At 43.9% G+C, this 22,813-nt stretch overlaps 1 protein-coding gene across 1 annotated transcript in view; it reads right to left on the reverse strand.

Moving 5' to 3' along the window:
* Positions 1-6,344: 6,344 nt before the first annotated feature.
* The window catches only part of PDHB (pyruvate dehydrogenase E1 subunit beta), a 31,994-nt gene continuing 15,525 nt past the window's right edge, over positions 6,345-22,813 (reverse strand). Inside the window, exons 4-10 of the mRNA XM_068253746.1 lie at positions 20,797-20,859; positions 19,123-19,158; positions 18,745-19,030; positions 13,249-13,359; positions 9,255-9,346; positions 8,745-8,886; positions 6,345-6,864 (exon numbers count right to left, since the gene is read on the reverse strand). Coding sequence (XP_068109847.1) covers positions 6,716-6,864; positions 8,745-8,886; positions 9,255-9,346; positions 13,249-13,359; positions 18,745-19,030; positions 19,123-19,158; positions 20,797-20,859 — 879 coding nt within the window. The 3' untranslated portion in view covers positions 6,345-6,715. The remainder of the gene's footprint in view (positions 6,865-8,744; positions 8,887-9,254; positions 9,347-13,248; positions 13,360-18,744; positions 19,031-19,122; positions 19,159-20,796; positions 20,860-22,813) is intronic.

Below are 22,813 nucleotides of genomic sequence, written 5' to 3' on the forward strand. Positions count from 1 at the left end.
TACCAAAATATAACTGGACAAAACAGAGCCTGCATTACTATAGATGGTACACTTGGTGAATCTGAACCTTATTTTACTTTTATTGCACTTTATATCTGTTTTACAGAAGGCGGAGAGGATTGTGAAGTGTATGATTATTGGGCTCAGTAATACAATGTATATTCAGTCATATTTTTATTAAAATAAATTTGTTCCATGATTTGTCTGTGTTGTAAATCAATGTTTCTCAACTTTTTTGAGGCTGAGAACACACTTAGCAGAAACGCTAACATTGCGTAAAACGCAGCATTTATGCATATGTTACTGAACAGGCCACATAAAAAAAAAAAACACATAGGTATGCGTTTTTGTAATAAGCATTTTTAAAAACACTGGTTTTGTTGCATACTTTTCAAAAACGCACATAATGAAAGTCAGTGGTGATGTAATGTGTTTTGTATGCATTTTTCAAAAAAATTCTGATGTATTTACACTTCCTGTTGTCTTCCTAGTGATTTGCATAAAACGCATATCAAAAACAGCATATGCAAATGCATTAAAACACACGCAAAATGCATGTGTGGGGAAAAGAAAAGGCAAACGCACATAAAAAGCATTAAACGCAACATTTTCCACATTGCCAAGTGTGCACCCAGCCTGTCTCAAGTTACACCATATTGCAATTCAAGTACTCCCAGACTCCAAACTATGATTATTATTTAATGAGCTGTCTATTTGGAAGGGGACAAGGAGAGTAGGGACAGACAGAGTTATTCCCCTCCACTCTCTTTGTCCCTCCATTGCCTCTGAATTGTAATGGGGAGTGGAAGTGAACACCTTTGTCCCTTCTGTGTCCACCTCCAATCTCAATTTCCTCTTTACCTCTGTTCTTCTCTGGACATGGAGTAACAGCTGATGCTGGGCAGGTGGGTGAGGGTGCTGCAGAAGGTCCCTGTGGTTGCTTGGTGAGGGAATGGTCACATGATGGGAGTTTGCAGCTTCTGTGGCTTGGGGCAGACCTTACTTTTCACAGCTGATGGTGCAGCTTTATTAAAGATTAAAAAAAAAAGTGTGCCTGAGCACTCAAGAGCCCAACTCTCTGCACATGCTTGGTGGTAGCAGTTACTCACCCACTGCATTTTGTTGCGTTGCAATTCAACACACCCAAGAGCTTTTAATCGGCAGGAGCCGGCATTTTCCCATTCTATGAATCAATAATTACTGCCGCTGATTGCGTTGCATAGCAACATCCCAATGACATAACGCATGCAGGAGAACTGCTCCTGCACACGTTAATGAAAGAAGCATTAGGCTAAATTTACTGAATCATTCTGCATGTCAACTAACTGCCCATACAATGCTATAGGCCTGTTCATAGTACTGCATTTTTCTACCTCATTGCATGTAGTTTTTGTATTAAAGTTTATGTCCAGTCTCCTTACATTATAACGTGTGCTATAGACCATCCAGCCTAAAAGTATTTACTCTAACTAATGCATTTTCTTAGATTGTAAACATTAACCCTATTCCACACCAGCAGGCCTCTGAATTTGCACAGTCAATGCTATTTTAACCTTCCTAGTGGGCAGGACAAAAGAAAAACCGAAGCGCAGATAAGGAAGTGTCCGCGGGAATCGATCGGGATGCGCCACAATCTATCGTGCGGCTCAATACACGGTACAAAACATACCGTGTATCTCCCAGCATAAAGTCTATACATGGTCATGAAAATGTTGTATACAAATTTATGTACAGGGTGTTAAGTTGGTACAAAAAACATCCGACTCCAGGCACCCAAAATTGCTTCAACTCCAACTGCTCAGCCCTGTTTATGCAGCTTGAAAATGAACTAATTAAATCCGGTTAAGGTGGAATTCAATTGGTACATTTCAAGTTACATACAGTGGAGGAAATAATTTGACCCCTCACTGATTTTGTAAGTTTGTCCAATGACAAAGAAATGAAAAGTCTCAGAACAGTATCATTTCCATGGTAGGTTTATTTTAACAGTGGCAGATAGCACATCAAAAGGAAAATCAGAAAAAATAACCTTAAATAAAAGATAGCAACTGATTTGCATTTCATTGAGTGAAATAAGTTTTTGAACCCCTACCAACCATTAAGAGTTCTGGCTCTCACAGAGTGGTTAGACACTTCTACTCAATTAGTCACCCTCATTAAGGACACCTGTCTTAAAGGGACTGAGCTCACCCAAAAAAAAAAGAAAGTTGTACTCACCAGGGGCTTTCTCCAGCCCAGTGCTGGTCGGGAGGTCCCACGCCGGCGTCCTGGCTCCTCTCCTTCTCCCCGCTCCGGAATGGCTGACAGGCCGCAGCCCGGGCGACACTCGGCAGAGTGTCGGGCTGCTCCTTCCACGTATGACGCGGCTGACGTAACACGCCGGCCGCCTCGCGTCATCACGGCGGCCGGCGTGAAAGTACTGCGCATACGCGGAAGGAGCAGCCCGACACTCTGCCGAGTGTCGCCCGGGCTGCGGCCTGTCAGCCATTCCGGAGCGGGGAGAAGGAGAGGAGCCAGGACGCCGGCGTGGGACCTCCCGACCAGCACTGGGCTGGAGAAAGCCCCTGGTGAGTACAACTTTTTTTTTTTGGGTGAGCTCGGAGTCCCTTTAACTTGTCACCTGTATAAAAGACACCTGTCCACAGAATCAATTAAGCAGACTCCAAACTCTCCAACATGGGAAAGACCAAAGAGCTGTCCAAGGATGTCAGACAAAATTGTAGACCTGCACAAGGCTGGAATGGGCTACAAAACCATTAGCAAGAAGCTGGGAGAGAAGGTGACAACTGTTGGTGTGATTGTTCGAAAATGGAAGGAGCACAAAATGACCATCAATCGACCTCGCTCTGGGGCTCCACGCAAAATCTCACCTCGTGGGGTGTCAATGGTTCTGAGAAAGGTGAAAAAGCATCCTAGAACTACACGGGAGGAGTTAGTGAATGACCTCAAATTAGCAGGGACCACAGTCACCAAGAAAACCATTGGAAACACATTACACCGCAATGGATTAAAATCCTGCAGGGCTCGCAAGGTCCCCCTGCTCAAGAAGGCACATGTACAGGCCCGTCTGAAGTTTGCCAATGAACACCTGAATGATTCTGTGAGTGACTGGGAGCAGGTGCTGTGGTCTGATGAGACCAAAATAGAGCTCTTTGGCATTAACTCAACTCGCTGTGTTTGGAGGAAGAAAAATGCTGCCTATGACCCCCAAAACACCGTCCCCACCGTCAAGCATGGGGGTGGAAACATTTTGCTTTGGGGGTGTTTTTCTGCTAAGGGCACAGGACAACTTGATCGCATTAACGGGAAAATGGACGGAGCCATGTATCGTGAAATCCTGAACGACAACCTCCTTCCCTCTGCCAGGAAACTGAAAATGGGTCGTGGATGGGTGTTCCAGCACGACAATGACCCAAAACATACAGCAAAGGCAACAAAGGAGTGGCTCAAGAAGAAGCACATTAAGGTCATGGAGTGACCTAGTCAGTCTCCGGACCTTAATCCAATAGAAAACCTATGGAGGGAGCTCAAGCTCAGAGTTGCACAGAGACAACCTCGAAACCTTAGGGATTTAGAGATGATCTGCAAAGAGGAGTGGGCCAACATTCCTCCTGAAATGTGTGCAAACTTGGTCATCAATTACAAGAAACGTTTTACCTCTGTGCTTGCAAACAAGGGTTTTTCCACTAAGTATTAAGTCTTTTATTGTTAGAGGGTTCAAAAACTTATTTCACTCAATGAAATGCAAATCAGTTGCTATCTTTTATTTAAGTTTATTTTTGATTTTCCTTTTGATGTGCTATCTGCCACTGTTAAAATAAACCTACCATTGAAATGATACTGTTCTGAGACTTTTCATTTCTTTGTCATTGGACAAACTTACAAAATCAGTGAGGGGTCAAATAATTATTTCCTCCACTGTAAATGATGTGCTCCTCATTGACCATACCTAGGTCTGTTTTCTGACAGAATACAGGTGGAAGTTGAAAAGAAAAAAATATATATCATGCAAAAGTCCATTTATTTCAATTGCTTATATTAAAAGGTGAATTCTGTATGAAATAGACTTATTACATGCTAAGCGAGATACAGTGGAGGAAATAATTATTTGACCCCTCACTGATTTTGTAAGTTTGTCCAATGACAAAGAAATGAAAAGTCTCAGAACAGTATCATTTCAATGGTAGGTTTATTTTAACAGTGGCAGATAGCACATCAAAAGGAAAATCAAAAATAACCTTAAATAAAAGATAGCAACTGATTTGCATTTCATTGAGTGAAATAAGTTTTTGAACCCTCTAACAATAAAAGACTTAATACTTAGTGGAAAAACCCTTGTTTGCAAGCACAGAGGTCAAACGTTTCTTGTAATTGATGACCAAGTTTGCACACATTTCAGGAGGAATGTTGGTCCACTCCTCTTTGCAGATCATCTCTAAATCCCTAAGGTTTCGAGGTTGTCTCTGTGCAACTCTGAGCTTGAGCTCCCTCCATAGGTTTTCTATTGGATTAAGGTCCGGAGACTGACTAGGTCACTCCATGACCTTAATGTGCTTCTTCTTGAGCCACTCCTTTGTTGCCTTTGCTGTATGTTTTGGGTCATTGTCGTCATGGAACACCCATCCACGAACCATTTTCAGTTTCCTGGCAGAGGAAAGGAGGTTGTCGTTCAGGATTTCACGATACATGGCTCCGTCCATTTTCCTGTTAATGCGATTAAGTTGTCGTGTGCCCTTAGCAGAAAAACACCCCCAAAGCAAAATGTTTCCACCCCCATGCTTGATAGTGGGGACGGTGTTTTGTGGGTCATAGGCAGCATTTTTCTTCCTCCAAACACAGCGAGTTGAGTTAATGCCAAAGAGCTCTATTTTGGTCTCATCAGACCACAGCACCTTCTCCCAGTCACTCACAGAATCATTCAGGTGTTCATTGGCAAACTTCAGACAGGCCTGCACATGTGCCTTCTTGAGCAGGGGGACCTTGCGAGCCCTGCAGGATTTTAATCCATTGCGGTGTAATGTGTTTCCAATGGTTTTCTTGGTGACTGTGGTCCCTGCTAATTTGAGGTCATTCACTAACTCCTCCCGTGTAGTTCTAGGATGCTTTTTCACCTTTCTCAGAACCATTGACACCCCACGAGGTGAGATCTTGCGTGGAGCCCCAGAGCGAGGTCGATTGATGGTCATTTTGTGCTCCTTCCATTTTCGAACAATCGCACCAACAGTTGTCACCTTCTCTCCCAGCTTCTTGCTAATGGTTTTGTAGCCCATTCCAGCCTTGTGCAGGTCTACAATTTTGTCTCTGACATCCTTGGACAGCTCTTTGGTCTTTCCCATGTTGGAGAGTTTGGAGTCTGCTTGATTGATTCTGTGGACAGGTGTCTTTTATACAGGTGACTAGTTAAGACAGGTGTCCTTAATGAGGGTGACTAATTGAGTAGAAGTGTCTAACCACTCTGTGGGAGCCAGAACTCTTAATGGTTGGTAGGGGTTCAAAAACTTATTTCACTCAATGGAATGCAAATCAGTTGCTATCTTTTATTTAAGGTTATTTTTTCGATTTTCCTTTTGATGTGCTATCTGCCACTGTTAAAATAAACCTACCATTGAAATGATACTGTTGAGACTTTTCATTTGTCATTGGAAAAACTTGCAAAATCAGTGAGGGGGTCAAATAATTATTTTCTCCACTGTATGTCAAACCTTTTAGGATTATGGCTTACAGCTTATGAAAACCCCCAAACTCAAAAATCTCAGAACTTAGAATATTGTAAAACTGTTCAATGTTCTAGGCTCAAAGTGTCAGACTCTAATCAGCTAATTACTCCAAAACACCTGCAAAGGGTTCCTATTTCTTATTAGTTTCATCTTTTAAATTTACTTATTGAAATACATGTTCTTTTACACAATATTTGATTTTTCATAGCTGCTCAAAGACATCTTTGACACTACCAAACAAAAGGGTCTTGTAAGGCAATATTCAGTGGTAAGTGGCTGTAAAACATGTATATTGTCAGTGAAGCATACTTGTCATTGACATTATGCTTCACTGTATGAGACAATGTGTGGATAACGTACAGTGCCATTATTGCGTTCCTGCTGTTACAGGGGACGAAACATAAGTAAAAATGGTTTAAATAGACTGGCCGCTGTACAGCACTAAGTGCCATGCATTCTCAGCTGCTCACAAATACTGACAGGGAGAGTGTCTCTATGCAGTGCTAGTGTGTGATAAAACAACTTTCCACATTGACATTACATGCAAAAAGGATATTGTAAGGTAGCAAAGCAAATACTGTGTTCAGAGCTGAATGCATACATAGATCTTTGAGAGGAAAGAAAATATTAACAAAAACCAAATACTTGATTTTATTGTGGTACAGAGCAGAGTGAGGTTTTCCCTCAGCACCAGAACAGCTGGACAGATTAAACTGCATATATAGATGGGACCCCCCAATAAATATAGTGTCTTCCTTGTAACAAGTCTTTCCTCCATTGGACAGATACACTCTGGCTGGAGTGCTCAGTGCAACCACTGTACAGACTACACCCAACGGCATGTGGAGTATTAAATGAAGCACTTTCTCTCGACAAGTCCATTTCTCAGCATAATGAAATGCGTTTGTTATAAAAACTGTCCGGAGTAGCAGGATACTGATATTAGGACATATGGTTTAAAATGACATGTAAATGACCCTTTAAATGGAAATCTTGATTTAGATGACATTCAGTGTCTTTTTCACTGCAAATATGATATCCTTTACTTGTGGTACGCTGTTCTCTTCTAAGATCTTGGCATAAGGCATGGGAAGATCTGCCCCAGTCACCCGATACACAGGTGAATCCAGGTAGTTAAACGCAGGACCTGCCAAAGAGACATGCAGTGTTAGGAGACCGGCACCTTATAAGGAAGAAAAAAAAAAACAGAATCTACAGTAAAAACCCAACTAGGCAGAGTCTCCCTCACTGTTCTAATGTGCACCACACCGTTATAATGGTGGCACTACATCACCCAATGTATGGCCAGATTGACCATGAGGTAGATCCCTCTCTGATCACAGCAGGATCTATGGCCTGGCTATACACTGCACAGCAATTGTCCTTCCACTGTCCATAGGCCAAGATTAGCATGCTTAGGAGCAGAGGCAAAGAATAGTCAAGCACTACAGGAGATGGGAGTAGATACTTGTCCCAGAAGAAATTCTAAGGCCTCTTTCACAGTGGGACGTTGCGTTTGATGCGGCGTTAAAGTCGCACAACATGCCCCTAACGCAGCGCATGTAGGTTATGCAATTGGATGTTATTTTGCACTGTGTTGTGTCTCTTGGTGCACCGGTTTCATGGCATAGTGATGGAACGAAAACAGCGCATGCGTTACATTTAAAAAAAAAAACCATTACTGAGCATGTGCAACACAACGCAGCAAATGTATTGCTAAACGCACAGCATGCAGCACTTTCTAAATATTGCTACACGTTACACAACGCGTGCACTGTGAAGGTCGCACAGACTTTGTATTGCTGTGCGTTACATCTGCGTTATTTTTTTTTATAACGTGCAACTTTAACGTCCCACTGTGATAGCAAATTTGCATGCTATTTAAGACTTTTTTCAGATCTATTGACAAAAATGCACACAAATGCCATGCAGCATCCAAAATTATGCATCACTGCTGTCCAGAATGTTTTTCTGCATGTGAATTCTGGATACAATGGCAACAAGCCCATTGAAATACAGTGCTATGCAAATTGTGTTAAGAAATCGTATGCAGTGGAAAAGGGGTGACAGAGTGAAATGGCCACCGGGCAGACCAGTGCCCTGCACCCACCACTACACCACCTACCAGGTCTGTGCAAACCTCTAAGATGTCAGTTGGAGCCACTCACTTCCTGTGAGTGGCTCCAATACCTCCATGGGCGGGACTTCCAGGACGTGTCTTGCAAAAACTTTCTGCTGACACTTGAGCTAATCATTAAGGCTTTCTTGAAAATCATATTAACCACTTGAAGACTGTAGACTTACAACCGTACTCCGTCAGCCAAGCAGGGATGCGCACGCAATCCCCTGCAAACCATGCCCCCAGGACTTAACACTAATTGGCGTTACACAGTCCTGAGGTCGTTAGGTAGTTAAGCCACTCGGATCTGTAATGAGAGTGGCTCGGACACCTCCACTGGCTGAACTTAGCACTCTCCTTAGTTTTGCAGCACTACAAATGAAAGTAACCTGTACTGCTCTCCACACGCTACCAGGAGCATCATCACTAACGGGAAGAGATACCCAGTAATGTGTACAATCCCATGGGAGGACTGTGATGATACTTTTATCAGTGATTGCAGTGATGATATTTTTATCAGTGAAAGTGGTAACACCTCATCCTCCTGTTTATGTTCACATTATTCCTCTTTATCCAAGCTGCTTACAGTATTTGTACAGTACTGTATATCCAGCGCCATTCTTGTCTTACAGATGTTATCAGGCATCAAATAATCACAACCAGCCTGAAGAGAGCAGCAGACTATGGGCTTCACACTGACAACTGACGCATGCACCGCCCACTGTTTACTATATACAGAGTCAGCATTACGTAGGGGCTAAAAAAACATGTTTACTATAACAGAAGTTTATTATATCAGAGTTTACTATACCAGGCATTGCTCCCATAGAATTATAATGGAGATTGGCCAGGACCTGGAGAAGCAGTTTACTATACAAGAGTTTATAATGAGATCATTACATTCTTACCTTCCATGATCTTAGCACATATTTCAGCTCCTACACCAAACTGGGGCCACCCTCCCTCTACTGTGACCAGATTATTGGTCTTCATCACGCTAGCTTCTATGGTTTCAGTGTCCATTGGTCGGATTGTGCGCATATTAATGACCTTAAGAAAGCAAAGGAGTTTATTTCAGTTGCAAACCCATATAGTCATAACTTATAAAAGACTGTTACATAGCTTATAAAATGAAAGAAAAACAGATCACCAAAATTTCAATACAACTAAAAATTTAATTTTTTTAAAAGGACGTGACTTTCTAGACTTACATATGGCGTAAACTTGCAATCCACAATAAATTCTCTGTAGATCCTTCAAAAGTGTTAATATATACACACCTGTTTAGGAGGAGGTGTACTTCATTTTCAACCAACCCAGGAGGTGGTTAAGTTGAATTACTGATATGAATGAACTTTAGCACGATATTCATATTTTTTTAATTTTCACCTGTATGCAAATAAGGTTTGCAATCTTACCTCACAATCAATTCCCTCCTTAGCGAGCACATTGGCAGCTTCTAAGCAGTGACCAACAGAGCGAGAGTGAGACACCAGAGTGATCTGGCTTCCTGCAGGAACAGCACAGACTAGTTACACACATTGCATCTATGAGCAGCCAGAATTCACATGTAAAGGCAACAATCACAAAAAAGTGTACATTTAAAAACTCATACATATAAAATGTACATTTGTTGCAGAGTAAAATGCACTACAATTTATTTTTTCCGTAGAACTGTAGAAAGTAATTAAATTTTGTACTAGTCTATCTCCTTGTGGAGAATTCATAGAATTTTCTATATTTTTAAAATCATTTAGTGAAGGGGAATTGCTCAGTCTAAGTGCTGCAATAGTATGCAAGAAAATAAGGAGGCTGCCCAGCATCCCTGTAAAGATCCTCTCCTAGAGTGCTTTATAAAAAAAATATATAATTTTGAGACTCCTCCATGAGGAGATTGATTAGTCCAAACCCTGTCCGATCTTTATAATCTACTGTAAGTGACAGGTAAGTACTAGGTCAGAAACCCCTACACCAGCCACTCTCTGTACCATATAGATCTCCAGAGATGAGACAGGACAGCAGGACACTGCAAACCAACGCAGAGGGCTGGTGCACACCAGAGAGGTTCTGAAGAGTTTTTTTTAAAACGCTTGCAGGGGGAAACCGCTTGGCTAATGAAAGTGAATGGGCTGGTGCACACCAGAGCGGGTCCTTTTTTCCACAAACGCAAACCCAGGGGCTGCAGTATTTTTTAGATTTCTGAGGCGTTTCTGCCTCAATGTTAAAGTATAGGAAAGTGGAAAACAGCTCTGAAAAACGCTACATCAGAGCTACATCAAATGCTCCCAAAAACGCTAGGCATGTTTAGAAACCCTCCTAAGGGCCCGTTCACACCTACAATTACAAAACCTTGCGGGAGTGATTTTAACACGGAAAAATCACTGGACACTGCGGCGGTTTTGGAGCGATCGCGACTAGCAAAATTAGCAAATCGCCGCTAAACCGCTGCATGCAGCGCGTTTGCAGTTATCGCTAACCGCAAACGCGCTGCATGCAGCGCGTTTGCAGTTATCGCTAACCGCAAACACGGCAGTGAGAACACTGCCACTTGCTACAATGTGTAGCGGTTTTTACAAAACCGATAGCGGTTTGCCATGAGCGGGAATCGCGCGATTCCCGCTCAGGTGTGAATGGGCCCTAAACATGCCTAGAATCGCTCTGAAATCTGCTTCAAAAACCTCTAGCGTTTTGAGCACCTGCTAGAGGTTTTGGTGTGCACTGGGCCATAGAAATATTAAATGTCCTCCTCTGGATTGCTTTAGATCGCATAAGGGCTGGTGCGGTGCACATAAAGAGTGCCTATGAACGCTTTTTAAAACGCTAGCACTTCGAAAAGTCCTTTGCTAATGTGTTTGTATGGGATGGTTCACCATTGCGATATGATTTTTTTTTCCCCCCAAACATGAGTCCTGCAGCATTTGAGGCAATTCAGGCTCAATGTTAGACAAGACATTTATATTGCGCTTTTCTCCTGGCGGTCTCAAAGCGCCAGAGCTGCAGCCACCAGGATGCACCCTATAGGCAGTAGCAGTGTTAGGGAGTCTTGCCAAAGGTCTCCTGCTGAATAGGTGTTGGCTTACTGAACAGGCAGAGCAGAGGTTCGAACCCTGGTCTCCTGTGTCAGAGGCAGAACCCTTAAAGGGGAACTGAAGTAAGATATACGGAGGCTGCCATATTTATTTCCTTTTAATCAATACCAGTTGCCTGGCAGCCCTGCTGGTCTATTTCTCTGCAGTAGTATCTGAATAACACCAGAAACAAGCATGCAGCTAGTTTTGTCAGATCTGACTTTAAAGTCTGAAACACCTGATCTGCTGAATGCTTGTTCAGGGGCTATGGCTAATAGTATTAGAGACAGAGGATCAGCAGGGCTGCCAGGCAACTGGTATTGCTTAAAGGGAAATAAATATGGCAGCCTCCGTATACCTCTTACTTCAGTTCCCCTTTAACCATTACACCATCCAGTATAGGAAAAGTGGAAAATCGCTCAAACTGTACAAAAAAAATCTCTACACCAAAACGCTCCAAAAATAACTGGGCATAACTAGAAAATCACTAGGCACATGCCTGGAATCGCTTAGAAAAATTGCTTTTAAAAACGTAACGTTTGCAATTACGCTAGCGAAGTTTAGGGTGCACTAGCCCTAGCTAAGATTAAGTTTTAAATAAAAAAAACAAAACAGGATTCTGAGTTGCTACAGTCACATTTGACACAAAGAGAGTAAACTGGGTACTCCGCTTATCAAGCAAGCTCAGCAATACAACCTCTGACTGGTGACATGAACAACATTGACCATCTTACAGCAATGGTACCCGTCACAGGGAGGGATACATTTGAAAGCAGTTGTGCAGCCAGTTCTTAAAAGGTGATGCAAGCACGAAAAATGGGCATGGGTATTGTCGGATCTGAACTAATCTGACAAGGGCCAGAATGTGAGGACTACAAGAATGGGTCATCATATCTTAAAACTAGCAGGTCTTGTACAGTGTTCCTGATGAGCGGGGGTTAGCACCTCCTTAGGGCTCGTTCACACTGGAGGCGTTTGTCCTTTGCTTGTGCAATGAATGTCTATGAGAAGGTTCATATCAGCGTGGGTCGTGCGCTGTTCGTTCAGTTAAGCTGTGCGTGGACCATTTTTGAGGCGCTTCCGCCTCAATGGAAGGTATAGGAGAAATTAAAAACGCTCACAAAATCGATTTGTGCAGCAATTGCGTTCGCATTTTTTTAAGAATAAATACATAGTATTCTTTTCTGGTTTAAAGAGTTCACTGACATCAGGAAGTGAAAAACCGTAATCGCTCGGCAAAACCGCTTAGAAAAGTGTTAAAAAAATAAACAAACCAAAAAAAAACGCGCAGGTAATTGCAACCCCCCCCCCCCTCCCAAAACACCACAAAAACCACCCAATGCGGGCGGACACGCGAACAGAACGCAATGTGAACGAGGCCTAAAAGTAGTCAAAGAAAGGACAACCAGTAAACTAGCTACAGGGTCCTGGGCATTCACGGCTCATATATTCGCATAGAGAATGAAGGCTAGTCTTTCTAGTCCAATCTCACAGAAGAACTACTACGGCTGCACAAACTGTTGGAAAATACTTAAAGGAATACTATCGATACCCAAGTGTTCTAAAATGACAGTGTGCAAATAATGTCTAAGTAGCTGTGTAAACATTTTTCCTACTTTTCATGTTAAATATCAGAGGCAAAAGCTGTAATTTATTGAGGGTAGGATTTAGCTATATTGGGACAAATCAATTGCAGAAGGGGTGTCTGCTTCAATGCACAGCCAGTGTTGCATATCAGACTACAGAAAGCAAATATCAAACATATCAAACTCTGAAAGCAAAAACAGTATGAAAAGCTGTGACGATTAGTTACATTTCCTCTGCTCTCTTCAGACATGTCAGTCAGACACACAGGACACAGGAGCTGCAGCTGTTGGGAGCTCTCTTCTCTGTCACACACAGAGCTACACATAGAGTTAACTGATCAAGTGTGAGGGGAATTTCCCCTCTCTTCATGTCAGTCAGCAGTCAGTTTTGGCGTCAGTAAAGTTTGAATGTATTTTGATAACAGTAAACAAAGAGGTTGCTACTAAAATGTATACACCAGTACTTGTATTTTGATAACAGTAAACAAAGAGGTTGCTACTAAAATGTATACACCAGTACTTAGCAGCACTTCCCAAACAATTCCTGTGTCAAGTGAAAAAAAATATGTGAATCGATAGTATTCCTTTAACACGTTACAAGTTTAAGGTGTAATGTAAACATGTCTAGTAATAACATGCTATTATACTTCAGTGTAAAAACAATGAGGCTGTTAATGGCCTATAACTGTGATAAAAGGCATCCTACAACAATACAGTCTAACAGCCAGAAGTACAATGCAGTAATAAAGAGCATATACCTGGTCGCTCAATCTTCGCTTTGCCAATAGGAATAACAAAGTCTTTAGACTGAGAATCCTCAGACATTTCAAATGGAACACCATACATCAGTTCATTCTCCAGCATAACCACTGCAAAACAGACATCACTTAGATTAACTTCATTACATCTGGAGAGAAGAAGAATTCAACTGTTCCTGCACTTCGGAAGATTTATTAAATCAGCCCCAGATTGCTCTGGACAGTCATGTTTGTATAAAACATTTACAATCTGCACTTTTTTTTGCTTGAATGCAGAATGCTCATGTAATCCTAAAGCCCAATCTACACGATACGATTCAATTACAATTCTATTTACGATCCGATTAAATCCGACATGTCCGATCAGCATTCGATTCAATTCGATTTGCCACTGCAAATCCTGTTTCTATGTGCAGACAGGAGCAGGAGTGATAGCTAGACAATGCTGATCAGACCTCACTAAGGATCACAGAAATAGTTTTTACACAAAAATGGTGAGCTGTGAGGAGTTGAATGCATTGTTCTAACTCTGTAAGTACACTTAAAAAGGTCTTAAAACAAACCTTGATCTGTATTGGAATATCACTTGCCTTGCCCAGCTTCAACCCCATTTCCAAAAGAAAAATAAATCTTTCTTTCCTGCCCAGCACAAGAAAAATCCATCTCCCTCCTCACCCAAGCTACCTCACTGGGACTGGGAGTGTGCAGGGGGCTGAGAAAGTGGAATATAGCAGTCACACCTAAGCAGCCCAATTAGCTCCTAATGCTGGGAATACACCAGAAGGTTTTTTAGCAGATAGATGGTTCAATAGATAATTTCCGACATGTTCGATCTTATTTCAGATCGTTTTTCCTCATCAATTTCTCATAGAAGTGAATGGAAATTGATAAGAAAAACAATTAGAAGATAAGTTCAGACAGTGAATCAACTGAAAAATCTCATCGTGTATTCCCAGCATAACACAAGTCATGACTAGTCAGTAATCAGTGTCTGATAATATCTATAGGGATAAGGAGTGCAGAGACAGTTTACAACTGGAGAAGAGTGAGGATATGCTTCAGAAGCAGTGGGAACATTTAAGGGCTGGGATCCACCTGCAATTGTTCGCAACAGCAGTTTAATATTTCCCCAAGTGATTTTCGCAATTGCTCAGAGAATGCTACATGCAGCATGTTTTGAAACAAATCGCAAGCGCTGTAGTGGAATCACTTTTGTAGGGTTTCACTGTCCTAGCACTTTTGCTATCGCCAGTAATCAGCAAGTGCACTGAACATGCTGCTAGTGGATCCCAGCCCTTAGAGGCACATTTTTAAAACCAGAATCAACACACTGAGTACCTTTTATTGACACGGATATAGCTACAATCAATAAAATGCCCCATTGATATCCATAATGCAAGCACACTAAACCAGTGGCATTCCTACTGTAGTGCGCAGGGGGGCGGGGCGCACCGGGTGACAGACACCCAGGGGGGTGTCACCACGACCCCCCACAGCACAGAGCAGGAGGGGGAAGCAGCGTTAGAAGGAGGGGCAGTGGGGGCAGCGGTGAGAAATATCCCCCCCCCCTCCCTCACCTGGGACCCCTCCTTCTGCCTATCTCCCCCTCCATTCAGTGGTGGCAAGTGCGGGCTCGGCGGCGGGGAGACGTGCGGAGAATTACTCACCACTTCCGCGTTCCAAGCGCCGGCAGCGTCATGTCATCACAGATCTCCGCCTTCATTGAAGGCGGAGATCTGTGACGACATGACGCTGCCGGCGCTTGGAACGTGGAAGTGGTGAGTAATTCTGCGCATGTCTCCCCGTCCCCGCCGCCGAGCCCGCACTTGCCACCGCTGAATGGAGGGGGAGATAGGCAGAAGGAGGGGTCCCAGGTGAGGGAGGGGGGGTATTTCCCCCCTCCCCACCGCTGCCCCCACTGCCCCTTGTCCTAGCGCTGCTTCCCCCCTCCAGGGACATCTATACTGGGGGCAGCTCTACTGGGGGCAGCTCTACCAGCTATACTGGGGGCAGCTCTACCAGCTATACTGGGGGCAGCTCTACCAGCTATACTGGGGGCAGCTCTACCAGCTATACTGGGGGCAGCTCTACCAGCTATACGGGGGGCAGCTCTACCAGCTATACGGGGGGCAGCTCTACCAGCTATACGGGGGGGCAGCTCTACCAGCTATACGGGGGGGCAACTCTACCAGCTATACGGGGGGCAACTCTACCAGCTATACGGGGGGCAACTCTACCAGCTATACGGGGGGCAACTCTACCAGCTATACGGGGGGCAACTCTACCAGCTATACGGGGGGCAACTCTACCAGCTATACGGGGGGCAACTCTACCAGCTATACGGGGGGCAACTCTACCAGCTATACGGGGGGCAACTCTACCAGCTATACGGGGGGCAACTCTACCAGCTATACTGGGGGCAACTCTACCAGCTATACTGGGGGCAACTCTACCAGCTATACTGGGGGCAACTCTACCAGCTATACTGGGGGCAACTCTACCAGCTATACTGGGGGCAACTCTACCAGCTATACTGGGGGCAGCTATACCAGCTATACTGGGGGCAGCTATACCAGCTATACTGGGGGAAACTACTAGCTATACTGGGGGCAACTCTACCAGCTATACTGGGGGCAGCTATACCAGCTATACTGGGGGAAACTACTAGCTATACTGGGGGAAACTACTAGCTATACTGGGGCAACTATACTAGCTAATACTTTAAATTACAGTTTGCTCCGCCCTCATCCGGTCATGACCACGCCAATTTTTGCCACAAAGCACGCCGCAGATTGTGGTCACGCCCATTTTTTTAGGGGGGGGGGGGTGTCTTTTAATACCCAGCACCAGGTGCCAAATGCCCTAGGTACGCCACTGCACTAAACTACTAGTACACCAACACAACAGAAGCGAAAGGGATATGGAGGCTGCCATATTTATTTCTTTTTAAGCAATACCAGTTGCTTGGCTATTCTGCTGAGCCTCTGCCTTTAATAAGTTTAGCCATAGCCCCTACACAAGCATGAAGCAGATCAGAAGTTTGACATTATTGTCAGATCTGACAAGATTAGCTGTATGCCTGTTTCTGGCATTATTCAAACCCGGCTGCAGCCAAATAGACACAAAGGGCTGCCAGGCAACTGATATTGTTTAAAAGGAAATAAGCATGGCAGCTTCTGCGTTCTTTTCACTTCAGTTTCCCTTTAAAGTGCCACTCCAGACAAACAAGTTTCCTAGACCTCTAGGCACTGGGTAGAGAGCTTGTTTAAAGGGAAGGTCCAAACAAAATAAAAAAATGAGTTTCACTTACCTGGGGCTTCTACCAGCCCCATGCAGCCATCCTGTGCCCTCATAGTCACTCACTGCTGCTCCAGTCCCCCGCTGGCAGCCTGCCGACCTCGGAGGTCGGCGGGCCACATTGCGTACATTTTTACGCATTCCTGTTAGTGCAGGAACATTAACACATACATTTTTACGCATTACTGGTTCACTGCGTAAAAAAATTTACGCATTGAACCAGTAATGCGTAAAAATGTGTGTGTTAATGTTCCTGCACTAGCGGGAATGCGTAAAAATGTACGCAATGCGGCCCGCCGACCTCCGAGGTCGGCAAGCTGCCAGTGGGGGACTGGAGCAACAGCTAGTGACTACGAGGGCACAGGATGGCTGCATGGGGCTGGTAGAAGCCCCAGGTAAGTGAAACTCATTTTTTTATTTTGCTTGAACCTTCCCTTTAATGTGTGTATAGTTTCACTAACATCAAATAAACCACTTGATCACAGCCTCTTCAATAACCATTCAGTACTCCACAGGCTTTAAGGGCCCGTTCACACTGCACGCGTTTCCAGCCGCGTTTTGGAAACGCGTGCAGGTGGCCAAAACGCACGACATCAGACATTGCATAGAGTGCAATGTCTGATGTTCACACAGCATGCGTTCCGGACGCATGCTGCACGCAGATTTTACAAAAACGCGCGGCTGTCCCATTCACTTTTCAGTGATGGGATCAGCCACGCAACGCATACGAACGCGGACATGCGTGCGTTCGTACGCGTTGCAGTCCGCATGCGTTGCAGTCCGCATTTTGTAGTCTGAACGGGCCCTAAGAGCAGCAGACTGCATACCGCTCAGAATGCTCTGCCGTGCCCATAGATCACGCTTTGTGTTATGGACACTACAATGATGCTGTGCAGCCCAATTACAGGTGAACCTTAGGTAACACTTTTCTCCCCCCCCCCCCCCCCCCAAAAAAAAAAAAAAACTACTACCTAATAAGAAGGGAAGACTCTGGATCTTGTAGACAAGACAGCTAGATTTGGGCGCCACCATAAGCCGTAATGTGAATTCTGCCTATAGCGGCGCTCAGTGACTAATTTGGGCACCTGCAATATCTGCAACTGGGATATAATTTGGCCACCACCAGCAATAGCCGGAGGCCAAACATTTTACATGCACACCTTGTAGAGGTGGCTCCTTGCCACTGCTGCAGCTCGCCAGGAACCTCAAAGATCCAGGCCATGCTGCACCCATGAGAGCACAGCCGCCCCTGAGCAGTAGCACGGAGCTCTTGTCAGATTGTGGCAGTAATATGACAAAATGTGGAAAACCTCAAGGGGGCTGAATACTTTAGCAAACCACTGTATAGACAAGGCAAAAGCCATAAGACCATCTCCAAGCAGCTTGATATTTCTAAGATAACAGTTGAAAATACTAACCACTTGGAACAAATCATACTGCCCAGTGTCCAAAAGCTTAGTCAAATCTTAGATCTAACAGAATAACAACTCAATACACAACACCCAAAAATGGCTGAGAACAAAATGTTGAAATGGGAAGAAAGTATGCGTTTTTAAACCTGAAGTTAGCCTTTAGGTACACTTTAAACAGAGTCTGAAGCGAGTTAAAAACTCGCTTTTTAGCTTATAATCAACATGGGCATGCTTGCCCCAGCTAAACCGCCGCTATCCTGCGGCTGAACGGGGGGGGGTTGGGTTTTACCCCCCAGATCCCCTCCGTGCTGTGCGGGAATCGCTTCCTGCTTGAGGCAGGGGCTAACGGCCGCAGCCCTGCCTCCATGCGCGTCTATCAGCGCATATCTCCGCCACCGCCCGCCCCTCTCAATCTTCCTTCACTGAGAGGGGAGGCGGAGATCAGCCGCTGATAGACGCGCATGAAGGCAGGGCTGCAGCTGTTAGCACTGCCTCCATGAGCAGCAAAATCTATGACCAAGTTGCGGGGGGGGGGGGGGAGGGGGGATTTGGGGGGTAAAGACCCCTCGTTCAGCCGCGGGATAGCAACGTTTTAGCTGGGGTAAGCATGCCCATGTTGATTATAAGCTAAAAAGCGAGTTTTTAACTTGCTTCAGAGTCTATTTAAGGTCTTCAGGTGGGCAGGATTTGGCCAGTTTTTTTTAAATCACTTCTTTCTAATTATTTGCCATTTTTGGATTTGTGCCTGTGGTTAAGATTAATGAATTCACTTTCAGGTGGTGCTTACCTGGATTATCATCCCGTATTGCAGCCTTTAGGAGACCTTTAGCGTCTTCAGCACTCCAAGGACTCACTACCTTCAGTCCTGGACAGTGACCGTACCAAGCAGCAAAGCACTGAGAATGCTGGGCAGCTACACCTGCTGATGCCCCATTAGGACCACGGAAAACAATTGGGACAGGCACACGGCCAGCCGACATGTAATGGGTCTTAGCAGCAGAGTTAATGACTTGATCGATTGCTTGCATGGAAAAGTTGAAGGTCATGAATTCACAGACTGGTCGCAGTCCAGCCTATTGGAATAAGAAAGGGATGAATGTACAAACATCCGTGCCGAACCAACTGGTGGAGTCCTGCAATCAGAAAACTCAAAATGGATACATACCATAGCAGCTCCAACAGCAATACCTGCAAATCCCATCTATCAGAGAGAAAACCAGTACAAACAGCATTAATTTGTATAGGTCAGAGAACATACAAAATATCTTGTTAACATAAAGGGCTTGATTCACTAAACCGTAATAACGCAAATATCACACCTTATCAAAGTTAACACGTCATCAGAGTAGCATAGCAATCGCTACAAACTTATGCCTGCTAATTGGCAATGGCACTCATCCTGCCCTGAGCCCCTGCGGGTTCGTAGCGCTCGCCATGCTACTCTGATAAGGCGTGATATATTTTCATAAGGTGTGATATTTGAGTTATCACGGTTTAGTGAATCAAGCCCAAAATGTGGTTTAATTTTTAAATATGTAGCAGGAAAGTCAAATTTTAGACCTATCATCAAAGCTTATTCAAAAACCCAGCAAGACTAGCCAAACCGTAGACATTGCACATAGCTCACATACATACCCAGAGGGCAAATGTCGATGTTCAAAAGCTTGTTGTGTCCAGGTAAACTCCATTCAAAATTATCCTTCAATGTAAGATAGCATTTACCACTGGACGCAGACACAATGGTCAGTGGTATGGACGTAGAGGCAAATGTAACAAGCACTGCATTTAAAAGTACCCTTTTAGTACCCTACTGTAGCCAAAGATGCGATGGCTACCAAGTTGCTGCAAGCAGCATTTAGCAATAGCTTAAAACCTCTGCAGTTGATTACTTAGAAAAATAATTTTCCTTCAAAAGCAGTCTTCCAGTCAATACTTATCTGAAACCACAAACACTGGCTGAATTAAACCGATTTTCCTAATGTGCTGATATTTAAAAAAAAAAAAACAAGATTATTTTAAAGGTACACATGCATCTACCAATTTTGCGGCCCGATCGACCATGCAATTCGATAATTTTATCAAACTGGGTGAAAATTGGTATCGGACAAGCTGCAAAAATCTCAGCCCAACATGCTTGATCGGGAGCTTGGTGGCAACAGTGTACGATAATCGCGGACAAATGGAGACAACCCGGCTGTAGTCCACCCTGATGTACATGTAACCCCCCCCCCCATCTGCATTCAGACTTTAGTTGTTCAGTGTCCTGACTCCTCTTCTGGATTCGCAGCCCACGTGGTTGCCAGCACATTGCATGCAAGGGAAATGTGTGACGTGGGCAGTACACTGGCAACCATGTAGGGGCAGGAATGCGGAAGAGGAGACAGGTACATTATTAATGCAGGGTCACCGAGGGTGTCAATCGGCTGCCAGAATTGCCAGATGTATGGGTACCTTAAATCTCATGCTGACAACCATCAGGAATTGGCCTGCAGTGTATAGGGAGGCAACAGATCGCTCTCCGATAAGATTCAGAGAAAGATCTGTCTCTCTGTCAATCTTCCCGCCCCTTTAGACATTGTGGAGAATCAGTCTTCAATTTTATAAATGCTTGCTACACTTGCTAGACATAAAAAAATTAAAAAAAAAAAAAAAAAAAAAACTTTTTCACTAGGAACTACAAACTGAAAGCTCATTCGTGATTTACCCCATTTGTGATATCTAAGTACAGACAGTAGCATCCTATTCACAGATGCATTAGGGGATTGGCTCATGGTAACCAAAGCCAACACTTAGCACAGTAAGACAGATAACATTCACATACATTAATGAACAATATTACCTCAGATATAGGAGTGTCCATAACCCTTTTGTCCCCATATTTCTTCCACAGTCCTCTGCTGATCTAAAATATAGAAGCAGAAAATCTTTCTCCAATATAAAATTTACTGGTATTTTTAAATAATGAAACAGCATACAGACACAATATTGTGTGCGATTTTCCACAGCAACAAAATTCTAAAGCAAACCTGAACTGAAAATAAACTTACAAGATGCTTGTAAATGTAGTGGCAATCTTAAATAGAACTATCCTAGAGTCTCATTTTATCAGTTTAAAGCAGATCCGAGATGAAAAACTAACTATAACAAGTAACTTGTCTTTATATCTTATCTAAAGTTTAGATAGTTTACACAGCAAATCTGGCTGCATACAGCTTCAATAGTTTATGATGATTTATTCCTATGATACAATGAGAGCGGCCATGTTCTGCTTGTCATCATTACACAGGTAATCTGCAACTGCATCTCCACCCTTCAGCCCGTGAAACATTCACTCCCCCCCTCCCCTTTGCCTCTGAAATCAATGGCTAGTAACCTCCTCCTCCTCCTGCCCAGACTGAGCTCCCCTAAGCCCTTGCTACATGGGTCTGAGTGCCTTGGCATTTTGGAGAAGCTGTGGGCGAGGCTTGTTTAGTTTATAGGGACTTAGGAATGCCCTATAAACTATATGTAAGGAACACAATTATGTAATGAATAAAAGTTCATCTCTGATCCACTTTAATGGGTTACAGTTTTAAGTCAGTTGTGTACACAGCAGCTATGTCAGTGTGACAAACAATCTGGTTCAGTCTATTCTAAAGAATAGTACATATTTCAATTTGACTGGCCAATCACAGACCAATTTTACCACCTCCATGTGGTATGAGAGAGTCAACAGATTTTGAATACTATGAACAGATGTGTGTAGGTAAGCTGTCATACTACATGGGAGGTGGTAAAATTGGTCAGTGATTGCCCAATCATAATTGAAAGTGTGTACTATGCTTAAAGCCAATCACTGGTCAATTTTACCACCTCAGTGTAGTATGAAGATTTACCTACACATTCTGCTCATAGTATTGTATCTGTTGACCCTCATACTACAAGGAGATGGTAAAATTGGTCAGATATTTGCCAATCATACTTGCAAGTGTATACCAGGCTTAACGGTTTGTACACACATCCAATTTTGATTGGCCAATTTTACCACCTCCATACATACTTTCAATTTTGATTAGCCAATCAAAGACCAATTTTACCACCTCCATGTAGTATGAGAGTTTACCAACACAATCTGCTCATAGTATTTAACCTCCCTGGCGGTAAGCCCGAGCTGAGCTCGGGCTATGCCGCGCAGGGAGATATCTCAGCCCCTGGTGGGGCGATTTTCACCAAGTAAAGTGCTGTGCGCGCAGCTAGCACTTTGCTAGCTGCGCGCACAGCTTGATCACCGCCGCTCTGCGGCGATCGCCCGCACGCAGCGGCAGAAGAGGGCCCCCTCCCCCGCCAGAGCCCTGCGCTGCCCGGACCAATGAGTTCCGGGCAGCGCTATGGGCTGGATCGAGTGCGCCTGACGTCAGCTGACGTCATGCCGGTCGTCGCCATGGCGACAGGAGAAGCCAAACAGGGGAACGCGTTATATACGCACTCCCCTGTTTGCTATTGTTGCCGGCGGCGATCGGACTAGAGGGCCACATGCGCCCTCTAGTGGTGTTTCATGTAGCTACCACTCTGGTAGCTTTACATGAAACAAACAAACAAACAAACAAAAAAAAAAAACAAAAAAAAAAAAATTTAAAAAATGTATTTTTGACCATTTGAAAAAAAAAAAATAACCGCCAGGGAGGTTAATATCTGTTACCCTCATACTACATGGTTACATTCTAATATGTAGGCGTTAATAAGGGTTTATGCAATAAGAATAAGTCCATGATATTAAAATTGCCAAAAGGAAAGTCTCTGCTTCTAGTCTTATGAACATTCGTACAGTTATTGGAAGAGATGGGGTTCTCAGTTCTCTCAAGTTAATTAGAATGCAA

Source organism: Hyperolius riggenbachi, chromosome 9 (genome assembly GCF_040937935.1).
Source record: "Hyperolius riggenbachi isolate aHypRig1 chromosome 9, aHypRig1.pri, whole genome shotgun sequence".
Taxonomy (NCBI): domain Eukaryota; kingdom Metazoa; phylum Chordata; class Amphibia; order Anura; family Hyperoliidae; genus Hyperolius; species Hyperolius riggenbachi.